The sequence below is a fragment of the Phoenix dactylifera genome, chromosome 8, assembly GCF_051530095.1.
Source record: "Phoenix dactylifera cultivar Ajwa chromosome 8, Ajwa_hap1_PhDact_Kaust_v1.1, whole genome shotgun sequence".
Lineage (NCBI taxonomy): Eukaryota > Viridiplantae > Streptophyta > Magnoliopsida > Arecales > Arecaceae > Phoenix > Phoenix dactylifera.
The window spans coordinates 10,508,125-10,520,774 of record NC_143197.1 but is presented as its reverse complement, the minus strand read 5'-3'; the positions used below and the strand labels follow the sequence as shown (position 1 = coordinate 10,520,774).

At 36.2% G+C, this 12,650-nt stretch overlaps 1 protein-coding gene across 2 annotated transcripts in view; it reads right to left on the bottom strand.

Annotated features, from left to right (window-relative positions):
* Positions 1-316: 316 nt before the first annotated feature.
* ABH1 (ARM repeat superfamily protein) overlaps positions 317-12,650 on the bottom strand; it is a 39,545-nt gene continuing 27,211 nt past the window's right edge. For both annotated transcript variants that reach the window (XM_008812566.6, XM_088702764.2), the window contains 8 exons: positions 12,361-12,429; positions 11,615-11,733; positions 8,498-8,636; positions 7,187-7,687; positions 1,950-2,249; positions 1,169-1,347; positions 971-1,082; positions 317-522 (listed from right to left, as the gene is read on the bottom strand). In XM_008812566.6, coding sequence (XP_008810788.4) covers positions 412-522; positions 971-1,082; positions 1,169-1,347; positions 1,950-2,249; positions 7,187-7,687; positions 8,498-8,636; positions 11,615-11,733; positions 12,361-12,429 — 1,530 coding nt within the window. In that variant the 3' untranslated portion in view covers positions 317-411. The remainder of the gene's footprint in view (positions 523-970; positions 1,083-1,168; positions 1,348-1,949; positions 2,250-7,186; positions 7,688-8,497; positions 8,637-11,614; positions 11,734-12,360; positions 12,430-12,650) is intronic.

The window sequence follows — 12,650 nt, the reverse complement described above, 5'->3', positions numbered from 1 at the left end:
TACAAGTCATCCACGCATAAAAGCTGAGGAATTTCTCCTAGTGTTTGGACGGGTCATCAACCAGCAAAGACCTGTTGATAAATCTGAAGGTACAGATATTGGTTGGTTTATCGACCTTCAATATTTCAGCTGTTTCATTAATCCACAGGTCATCAATAAATCTCTGATTCAGACCCTAATTTATCTCCAAGATGCTACAAAGATGTCATACAGGAACTATTACCTGCACAAGCATATAGATGCATATTTCCCAATGCCGATTTTCTTTTACTTTTTTATTTTTGATAAAACAAAAAGGGGCACTGCAAAACACAACTTTGATAACTGGGGCAAGAGACTTCATATTGAATACAAATGTTAAAAACTATGAACATGCCACAATGGTTCAGCAAATGAGTTGCAAAATAAATGTCACAGTTCAGTGGTTGACCGGCATAAACCTGCATAAGCAGCTTTGCGAAAAAGCGGATGGACGTCTCTAGTAAAGACTGCAGAGTCCAGTGTTTCAATATGAGGCCAGATCTGCCAATCATGGAAAGTAGCAAACTAGCATCAGTAAGAAAGATACAGATGAGACGGGAGAAGAAAAACTACAGTAAGATTTCAGATCTTGCATATATGCTTAATAACGGATCCTCATTGATTATGGTGGAGGGGAGGCCAAAAGGTATAGGTTATGATATCAAGCAGTCTATTGACCACCTTGTAAGCACTCAGAATGCACAGAGAGACAATTCTGTAGCCTCGGTTTTTTTTTCCGATAAACAGTAATAGCCATTACAGAACACCACCCAAGGCGTACAGTAACACACTAGAAATCAAAATTTAACTGTGCGAGAACCTCTGGATGGTCCCCGCCATCCCCCCAACCCAACAAACCCCAACAATTATCCCTGCCAATCACAAATCACATTACGATCCTTCGATGGCAAAAGTAAAACTTTGTCTGTTTTTGGAGAACTAGACTAACCTCAGTTGCATATTGCCTCGAAAATGCCTTGACGTAACCCAACATGCAAAGGCACCACTGCTCCTGCTCCCCAGTGGAATAGCGAGGAAATACTTTTTCACCGTTTGATTGACTGTCCATATAGTTTGACAAATATTTTTGAAAATTATAAAACAACAATAAAATATAGAGCTAAGATGCTTGCGATCATTAACTTGCCTGGTATCAGTTCTTCCATTGTCATGGTCCACCTCCATAGTTGCTGGCTCCTCATAGTCGACAGCCATCGAATCAACATTGGTAGTCCTCAGTTTGGGAAATTTTCCATCAGCCGACACAGGAGGCAGCCGTTCCATAAGCACATCTCTGAAGCTCTTATATAATGATAAAAATAAGGCCTGTAAGGAATTGTATGAGTCAATACGTTAGACTGAAAAGTTATATACCAGGTTATGAAATACAATGACATACTTCCTATTGACAATATATTTCATTCAAACTTGCAAGTTGGTAGGCTTATTGCCCATTTGCTGCTATTACCCAATATGATCTGCTCGAACAATTTCTCAATATCGTTTCAATAGAGAAGAGAAGAAGGTTTAGGGCACAGCATATAAGAGCATATATGACCAAAGCTACTGGGAGTTCAGAAGATGCACACAAATTAAAACATAAAAATAACAATGTTAATAATACAAAAATATAATAGTAATGTCAGGAACTTATCAATGAACAAAAACAGTATGGGTTTTGATTTTTAGAGATTGCTACAAAGTTTAACCACGGATTACATATAACAATATTATTATCAGAGTAAGTATAATCATTTATTAGGTGTATGTGATTGTCAAAATGTCCTATATTGATGAAGTTTTTTCCAAGCCAATATGCTTTCCCAATTTAGCTTATTTGCTAACTGAAGAGTTTTAAGCACCATTGATGAACTATCATCTAGAGTTAATGCCAATAATTAGAAGCCAATTGCAAAACAATAACATACTTTATTTTCTTCAATGGCTCGAGCAAGGAGAGCCTCCTTAGCTTCTAAAGATTCTCGTACAGATGTCTCATTATCTCTTGCTTTCTCAGCATATCCTTTAAGTCGTTTTAACCTTCCTGGTTTTTCAGACTGTACAGGTTGACCATCCACAACCTCGAGCTTTGATTCAGCAGCTTCGTACTCTTTTATAGCCTTTCTTGTGGCTTCCTCAGCTAATAGAACACTCCCCTCGAGTGATTGGATTTCCTTCCTAAGATCCGTAATGCGATTGTACGTCTTGTCAACGGCATTCCTAAGAATCTAGAAGGAAAAAAGAGAGTAATTGATGAGAGATTCAAAATGATGTAAATTAGCCTAAAATCTCGACTAGAAAAAGTAAAGAAAATTAAAAGGTATTCTAAACAAAAATATGCACGCCTCATGATTCAAATAAGTTTGCATGATTTTTGAGAAGATCAAGAAAAAACCACAGTAAACAGTAAATACAATTAAAATAAACAAGCAATTGTGAGAAATATGGTAAAGAAACAATCACCAGTATAAGGTGTCATTGGGTCAATTTTTACTACAAGTACGCCTAATAACCCTTGACCCATCTATATTAACATGGTTTGTGTTAAGACAATAAATATAAACCAGAAAGTATGATTCAAGGTACTATGTCATAAAGCTACTCAGGCAGGAAATAGATATATCATAAAGTACAGGTACTGAAAAGGGAGACTAGATGGTAACCAACAACAGAATTTGAAATAGTATGAAAGACGATGAGGATATATAGTTATTCAAAAAGATAAACTGAGTAGAATGTTAATAAAACTACTCTGCAGAGCAGTAAGTGTTTGTACATGAAACTGTTTAGAAATATAGTGGCTGTTGTTGATTCAGGGATGACAAAGCAGCACCAAACTACGGTGTTTACTTTTGCTTTCTCCTTCCAGACAAAATTTTGGCCAGTTTCAGCCAAGACAGTATGAAAGACCAATCTTATGTTAATCAGTAAATAGTATTGAACTATATTTGAATTACAAAGATGATAAGTATGACAATATTACAAATAATAAATATATAAGAAAAACAGGGACAATCTTGTCCAGTTTCAGGCAAAATGTCATGAAACGAACCAAGTCTATACTCTTGAGTAAACACATATTAAACAAATATAGTTTGAATTGAAAAAAGATGGTAAGTATGAAGATGATATACCGGAACTATAGAAAAGAATCATGCTAAATTTAATTTGTGAACCCACACATTGAATTAAATATACTGAATATGGAGATAATTTACTAGAACTACACAAAAGAATTGTGTTAATTTTCATTAAGCAAAGTCATGCACATGTTACGTGTAGACTTGGGCATCGGGCCGTGCCGGGCCGGCCCGGCCCAGGCCCGTCTGTTGGCGTGCCGGGCCCGGCACGGCACGAGACGGGCCGTGCCTGGCACAGCCCGTCTCGGGCGCAAACGGGCCGTGCCAGGCACGGCCCGTCTGGAGAGGGGGGGAGAAAAATAGCCGTTTCCAACGGCTATTTTGGAAAATTTCCAAAAATGCCCTCCCAACAGTCCAAAAACGGCTAAATTGAGGGGTATTTTGGGAAAAAAAATTTTGGGCTTCTATAAATAGCCCTTTCCTCCCTCATTCTCACCACACCAAACCAACTATTCTCTCCTTCTCTACTACTATTATTTCTCTCTTCTAAAGTGCTCTTCTAGCAATTTAATTTTTAGTTTGCATTTAGCAAGTGTTCAAGTGCTACACAAGAGGAGGTTCCTGTTGAGAAGAGAAGATCACTCCTGTTGAGAGCACAAGAGGAAGCTCAGAATCTCGGCTCTGCCTCTGCCCTCCGACCCTCTACTCAATTCCTCCTTATGGTTAGTTTTTATTTTTTGAATTCATCAATTTAGATATGTCATCTTTTGAGGAAAGTCATTTTGGCATTCCTCCTGTTTCTGAGGGAGAAGAAACTAATCCCCAACCCCATGTTCCTAGTTCCTCTAGAACTAGTGAACCGAGTGAAGATCAAACCTCTTCTCGTAAGAGGACTAGTGCTGTATGGAATGAATTTGATAGAGTTATGGTTGATGGAGTCTGGAAAGCTAAATGTAAAAAATGTGCCAAACTTTATAGTTGTAATAGTAGTGGGGGAACAGGGCATTTAAAAAGACATCAAGAGAGTCATAGGATGCATGATTCTCATGCTCAAACTCAAAGTACCCTTAATATACAAGGGGGATTACTTGTAGGTAATTTTGCATATAATCAAGAAAATCAAAAAAAAGCACTTGTAAAATGGATAGTTAAGGATGAATTACCTTTTAGTTTATGTGAATCTTTTAATTTTGAAGAATATGTTCAATTAAACCTACAACCTGCTTACAAAAGAACTAGTAGGCGTACATTTAGAAGAGTAGCTATGACTAACTTTTTAGCAATGAGACAAAGTTTAATTGAAACACTTTCTACTTTAAATGTAAAAATTTCATTAACTTCTGATATTTGGTCAGCATCTGTAGGTAGTAATTGTTTTATTGCCATTACTGCTCATTATATTGATAATGATTGACAATTAAATAAACGTATTCTTGCTTTTCGTGCTTTTGATTTTCCACATTCTGGGCAACAAATTTCAAATGTCATTTATCAAACTGCATGTTCATATAATATTAATGATAAAATTATGTCTATTACTTTTGATAATGCATCTAATAATAATTCTGCTGTTACATTATTAAAAGACTCATTGCATCCCATGTTAGATGAAAATTTATTGCATATTAGATGTGCATATCATATCTTAAATCTTTCTGTTCAAGCTGGCATGGGCATAATTCAAGATGTGATTTCAAAAATTAGTAATGCAGTTTCTTTTATTCATGCTTCAAGATCAAGACTTCAAGAATTTAAGGAACTATGTATAAATCATGGTAAACGTTTTAAAAAATTTAAACTTGATGTAATTACTCGTTGGAACTCAACATATAGCATGATACATGATGCATACCCATATAAAAACTTATTAAGTGCATATATTAATGATCGTGGATTAGGCTTTACATTGACTGAAACTGATTGGAATAAAGAAAAAATTTTGGAAGATTTTTTGCTTAGTTTTTATAATGCTACCAATGTTCTTTCCGGTATTTATTATCCAACTTCATGTTCATTTTTACAACAAGCATATATAATTAGTCAAAAATTTGCAGAACATAGATATGATGATGTTTTAATGCCTATTATTGACCAAATGGAATCTAAATGGAATGAGTATTGGGACAAGATATGTCCTATGCATAACTTAGCTGCTGTATTTGATCCAAGAGTTAAATTGAATGGCGTGCTAATTTTACTTGATGCATACTGTGAAAATATGAATCAAGATCCTGAACCTGCTAAAAATGAGGTAAAACAACTTCTTTATGATATTTATGCTATATATGATGAAAAAATTCGTGGATCTAGATTCTCCGTACAAAGCTCTATTTCTTCTTCTAGTAGTTCTCGTTCGTCATCTATTTTTTCATTCATTGCACAGAGAAAACACATACATGCTTCAAGTTTATCTTCATCTTCTTCATCTTTATGTAGTGAACTAGAATTTTATTTACGAAATGATCTTCAGTCCGCATATGATGAAAATCAAATAGAGAATCTAGATGTATTATCTTGGTGGAAGAGTGTTAAAAATCAATATCCTGTTATGTCTGCAATTGCACGCGATATTTTAGCTGTGCCGATGTCCACGGTAGCAGGGCCTATTCTATTCAATCTAATTCCAGACAGAGGGAATCCGCTTTTAGTGCAGGTCGGCGTGTTCTTGACGAAAAAAGAAGTAGGATGACGGGCGAAACGGTTGAGATGCTTCTCTGCTTCAAAGATTGGTTGGATGCTGAGGCAAGACTTCAAGATAAAGGTGGACATAATACATCCTCTGATGATGATGATACAAACACTACTGAAGAGTGAATATTGATTCACTGAATCACTGATGATTAGTAAGATTTCTTAATTTTTTATAATTGTACATTTTTATTTTTTTAATTGTTAAAGTGAGTCATCTCTATTTTTTCCCCTTTCTTATTGTATTCTGGAGGTCAGACCAAGGTCCAAACCTTCCTTCATGTACCATTTTGATTTAAATTAATAAACTGGTAGGGGTCTATGCCAAACCCCCCACCATTAAGGTGGCTTTATATTAATAAATCCTTAGTTTTCAATATTTATTAATTTATTAAAAAAATTTATGAAGCATTAATTTTTATGGAGACGGGCCGTGCCTGGCCCGGCCCAGGCCCTTATGGGCCGTGCCGGGCTGGCCCGCGGGCCGTGCCGTGCTTGGCCCGCGGGCCAAGAGCAGGCCGTGCCGGCCCAGGCCCGAAGCGGGCCGTGCCGGGCTCGGCCCGCAGGCCAGAAACCCGTGACCCAGCACGGCCCCCTTGAATGGGCCGTGCCAGGCACGGCCCGGTACTGTAGCTAGCGGGCCGTGCCAGGCACGGCCCGCTTCGTGTCGGGCCGTGCCGGGCCGTGCCAGGCCGTGGGCGGCCCGGCCCAGTGCCCAAGTATAGTTACGTGCCTATAAATTCCATAGTAGTAATGGCTTCCAGTTTGACTTATTACAACTTGAAAACAATTCAAACTTCATTTTTTATTTAACACTAAAAATTAAATTCCAAAATATACTATAGTTCTCTTACATGTAGTCAAGTATATGTCCAAAACCTGGTAATGTTTATCTGTATTTATAAAAACAAGCTTCAATTAGATAGAATTTATTTTATCAAACAAATATTTTTCCCTCAACTTCACAAAAAAGAAAAAAAAATAGTCCATAAAAAAAGTGAACATTGGACAATCACAACTTTCATGCAAGTGTTAAGCTACAAACTATTGGGCAGGCAATATACCTGACAACATCAGGTGAGTCCACATCACTAAACAACTCAGCTTAGCATTTTCAGCAGGTTTTTCGAATAAAATACATAATGGTTCTTCATGTAACCAAACTACAATGGCTTCTGGAAAATGGATCCAAAACATAACAGCAGAAAGACTGGGGAGAAACAACTATTATTAAGAGGAAATTATTACAAAGTTAATCTTGAAGGAAATCTTGGTGGTCCATAGTTGTAAAACTCACCGCACAGTGTTGGCCAAGTTCTATGATAAAATGCGACAAAGTCATGAACCTTACCAATAAGCTGTAAAAGTTTATAAAAGTACAAAGATGCAAAGTATACCTCCCATGGACGATCTGAAATATGGAATTGGTTGATATTAGAAAGAGAAAAAACCCATCTAACAATTGACAAATTGGATATGAGTCGGTAACTCATCATTCTGTCGATAGCGATAGCAGTCATCTGAGTATTGTTCTTCCAGTAGGAACTAATTTCGTCCATTAGCAAAAATTGCTTATCCTGATCAGGACATAACTTAGCTATGACCTGACCATATCTCTCCAAAACTGTGATTAAATGAGTGAAACTTTTTGAACCAATATCAAGAAGAGTCTGAATAACGACTTCAAGTGCAACATTAAAGCCATGCACTGGAATTATATTCTCCTCTACCCATGAAGTAATCTCACGGGCAGTCTTCCTTGCCCTAACCATACTGTTAAACTCCTTAGAAAGTGTGTAGCCATCCATGCCTTCGCGACTATCTTCAGTACTGTACTTGAAGTTAGGCTCACCCCTTGGGGGAAGTAATTCCTCTAAAGCAGGGGCATTTTCAATACTCTGAAAAAGATAAGAAAATAGCATAAGAGAAAGTGCACTTACACCATGGCAGTGCATAATAATTTTGAACAGAAGGATAATGTGCAATGTGCACTACATGAGTATACATCTCATCATCTACAAGTTATAAAAATACCGTGGCAAAGTTGTCCCAAGCAGTACTTTCAGAAGTTGAAAACTGGAAAAGCAAGGACCCGGAACATTTACAAATCCAGAGTCATATGAATTAAAATTGCAATCATGGTTTCATCCTTGCACAGACCGACCTACCAGTCTTCCACATGTTGCTAACAGATGGACATAATTTGAATTCTACTTGGTAATACAAGAAAATGTGGCAAAAACATAGAATCCCCATATATTTGGAAGGTCATTACCTTGGGCTGTAACAACTACATTGACCAGCATCCAAGAATAGAATTATAGCAATTAGATGACCAGGAAACAGCATGAATGTAAAATGATTTCAGCAGTCATTTAAATCATACAGAAGGTGCATCAAATTTACATACAGGTAGTGGTATCGTTAGGACAAAGAAACTGCTGAATTTGAAAAACATGACAGAGATGACTGTGAATAACATCGAAACTGCAACTATTATCAGAACAGAGATACCAAAAACATAAAACAGGGGTTAAAGTTGGTGTAATTATCTACATACTGTTGACAATACATTACTGCCATTACTTTAGATGACAAATGGCTTCTGAATTCCAGCAGAACTCTATGTTACTCAAGCGACCAGCTCCCACATTGTTACATGAATTAACTGGTCATTTTTGGTACAAGTGATTAGTACTGATATTTACCTGCTTGACTTTGTCCCAGTATGATAAACGAACTTCCCTTTCTAATACTTCTTGAACAAAAACCCGTTCTGGGGCCCATTTTGGAAGATCTTTAACATGCACCCATTCTTCCCATGGCCAAATGTACTGAAAATTTGATCTGCAGCACCGTGCAATTATTAAATTAAGAGAGTGACCCACAAATTTCCAGTCATTGACACTAAAAACAACAGAAGATGCAGTAACTTTTCAGAACAAGTGAACTAACTGCACCTCATTGTCTAAATGCAACCCTACAAATACTATCCTTTATTGACAACTTGTAGAATAGTTAAACAAGCCATAATCAAATTTCATAAAGCATAAGATGCCAATGAATACGAGTAATACCCTTCAGACAAGGAGCTAAGCCAAAAAGGAGAAAATGTAGAATGCAAGCAATATGTGCAATAATAGCTCTTAGCTTTCACAAAATTTATCTAAACGCTTGTGCAGCTTGAGAGCTTTTTCCAAATTCAACATACAAGAAATTAGGAAACTATCTCCACATAGAAGTTGCTCACATAGAAGTTCTCCAAAAAGGAGACTTAACCATATGAGACTTCCACACAAAGCTTCCACTTCTAAGGAGCCCTAAGTTTTAAACCTCTATTCTAATTAATCAAATAAAATCAAGATTTCCTATATTACAAAATTTAGGGCACATCAAATTATTATAATGTTTGATCTTGGGATCCCATCAATTAATAATTTAAGTTTGCAGGTTGAGTTAGAAGGCTTCCTGTAGTTTGAAAGTGTATATCAATGGTTGTTTACATGCCTTCTTGTATGTGCTGCATAGGAATTCAAACTTTTGTTTGTTTTCGTTGAAGTATCACAGTTTGTTAGTTAAGTGCTATGAAGGGGTTGGGAGTCTGTAGAACAGGAGTCTATCTCATTTTCTTTTGGAAGAAAGCACATACGAGAAGTCTTTGATCAATTGGTGGAGAGGTTTATATTTTTGAGTTAGAAACTTAATACTAGGCAGCTTTCTATTTATTTGAACGAGATTCATGAAGTTCACCTCCATCACAACCTGTCCCTGTTTTTTAAAAAACAATTTTCCTCAACTTAAATTCTAATTTTCACTAAGGGAATAAGAGAGAGATATAGTTCTGTTTCGCAAATTCAGCAGTCCCTTGGAGTCAGAATCCTGTTCAAGTTATTGTGCAACATAAACCGGATAGTATATGCTCAAACCAATATTTTCAATGATCTGCTACTAATTTTTTGCAAGTCACCCTGGAAAATCTGTAAACAATCACTATAGATTGGGAATCAAAATTGAGAATATCCTTCATTGTCACAACATTCGACGAATTTTTTGAAAAAATCGTGAATTGCTCATGGCTAGCAATCTAGCTGAGCCATTCTCCAAATAATATAGTCAGTCATGAATGCAACATGAAATGTCATCAAATTTGCAACGTTTATGAATAATTCATGTTGTGAATTACTTGGTGCGATCAAGAGAAACTCATGCACCATGACTTCGTGCACCCTCTATCCTTAAGGCAGCAGGCTACATATAGAGTTTTTTTTTATGGCATAGGATTTTTGAACTTACGGATTAGAATTAGAAATATATTAAAAAAATTAATTTTTCTCAGAATGGGAAACCAAGAGACCGTTCCAATTGTATCTCTCTCATTGTCTTTTTCTGCCTTCTTCCCCATATTTCTTTTCTTCCCAAAGTGTAGATGTCTCCATCCTATTTCTTTTCTTCCCAACAACCAAACATTTTATAAATCTAACTCATGTTTACAGCTGATCCATCCATACATACACACATACATCCATATATCCATACATTCATGCATCATACATCCATCCATACATCCATACACGCATCCATACATACATCTATTCATACACATACATCCATACATGCATCTACAATCATCCATACATACATACATGCATGCATCCATCCATCCATCCATCCATACATACATACATACATGAATAGAACTAATAAATGGACACCCACACGGCCACACAACACCCCAAATAAGTTTGATCCTAATTGGATGAATAGGGACCCAACACCAATAATCTGAGCCGTTGGATGTGATTTACTATCTCTAAACCGCTTACAGTTAAAAAATCATCTAATTTGACGATCCCTAATATATGCATCGCTTATGCATCTGGTGGTTTAAAATGAACAATTTAAATAGCACAAACAATGCATATTTTTGACCACCAAATGCATATTTTTGACTGCCAGATGCAAAAGCTAGAGATCTCCAAATCACATGATGTTTTGACAATAAACAGTTAAAAAATCACCAAAATCATTCCCCAAATACTGAACGTTTGGCTATGGATGAGACCCATTGATAGTGAGACAGATTAACAAGAAATAACCAGTGATATCACAAATGATGAAGTAATTTAGATGGCTACTTTAGTGAACTTTAATTTAGGTTCCAACTTTATTTGAGAAAGAAATATGCAACCATGCTGCCAAAGAATTGTAACAGTTATACTTACCAAAAACTTTGCAATAAACATTATGGGGACAAAGAATCCTGTGGTAACTTCCACTCACAAGTGTGCATTGGGAATAAGAAAAGCTCTATTACCTATAATTTTTAATTTCCAATAGATAAAACAAAGTTACAAAGAGGAAAATGACAAAATCCCGATCCGTGCATTTCATATAATCTTATTATAACTCGTAACCATCCTACCAAATCTACAACCATTGTCATCATTAAATTGGAAACTTTGGATCAAAAACAAGCAGCAAGGATTAAGAGAACTAAATCCTCAACCAACATTTTCAAATTTGCAGCAGAGAATGGCTAATAATCTATAACATATACTACCAAAATCATAGTTTCTTTTATCTAAGTGTATATCTTCTGAATTATAATGCCAAAGATGCCAAAAAAAATGTAAAAAGAAATACATATTCACAAAACAGCATATCTACTACATAGGTGCAAAAACTGCTTAATGAAAAAAAATACAAGGTATAAGAATCAAAAAGAAAAGGGTCCATGGACTATTTTCCCACAATGAAATATAATTCGGCCTTACTTTCAGATGTCATCCACCAAATTAGATACTTCAAGAAGAAACCAGACTTACAAGTGATGAGAAAACCATAAAATGAGCCTAATGCGGCACTCCATGTCCAAATCAGCAATTCTCTCAAAGAGCGCACGTACAGCTCCTGCTACAACAGCTGGGAATGCCCCTGGAAGTGCCTATAAGAATACGACAAGACATAGAACAGTTCCCGATGAGACAGAATATAATTCGCTCAAAAAAATTTAAAAAGGCAAAAAAAAGCATGGTCATTGATTAAGAGGTATATGGTATAAAATAGTTTTCAGCCCACAGTTTGTTCACTGACCCACACAGGTAGCATGATAAAAGAAACATTAGGTAATAATATAATAATGAAAATTCAACCTAAAGGCATTGGATACACACCACAAAGGTGCAACATCTATAAGAAAAAATAGTTAGGTGAAGCATTTAAAATAGATAGAGCAATCATAAGGATTTTCTTTTTTGAAATAAAGTGGTGATAACAGAAAAAAGAAGGCAGATAGAAAACACATGGAAGAGAGCATAATCATTAACATGTAAATTACATGAGAAAGCTGCCTAAAGTTATGCTCCAATGTCAGTAATCAAGTAAAGAATTCAGAGAAGAGGTAATATAAAAATTTTCAAGAAAGTATTTCACAGAAGGAATTAAGCACCCCTATGTTAAACCAATCAAAGCAGAAGTGAGAAAGATGGGCATCAAAGCAAATTTGAGGGAAGTTCCAAAAACTTTGATTAGTAGCATATCAGTCTCATAAATTTGATAAGCATAAAATTACCTTGCAAAGGTCGATGATAACCAGTGTATAGTATAGTGGCTTAAATGGTGGCTGCGGCAGCAATAGTAGCTGCAAGATGACAAGAATTAACAATAAGTGTCAAAATCGCATAGCATACATAAAATACAATTACCCAGATCGGTGAGGTTTTCAGTTATTGTGCCTACATGTTTTGGACAGGATGAGAGAAATAAAAATCAGCCCAAAGTTTTTAATTAATCTGAAAAGCATGACCATCCATCTCCCACATGAATGGCACAGCGGTAACACCTACGAGTTCAATTTCAAAC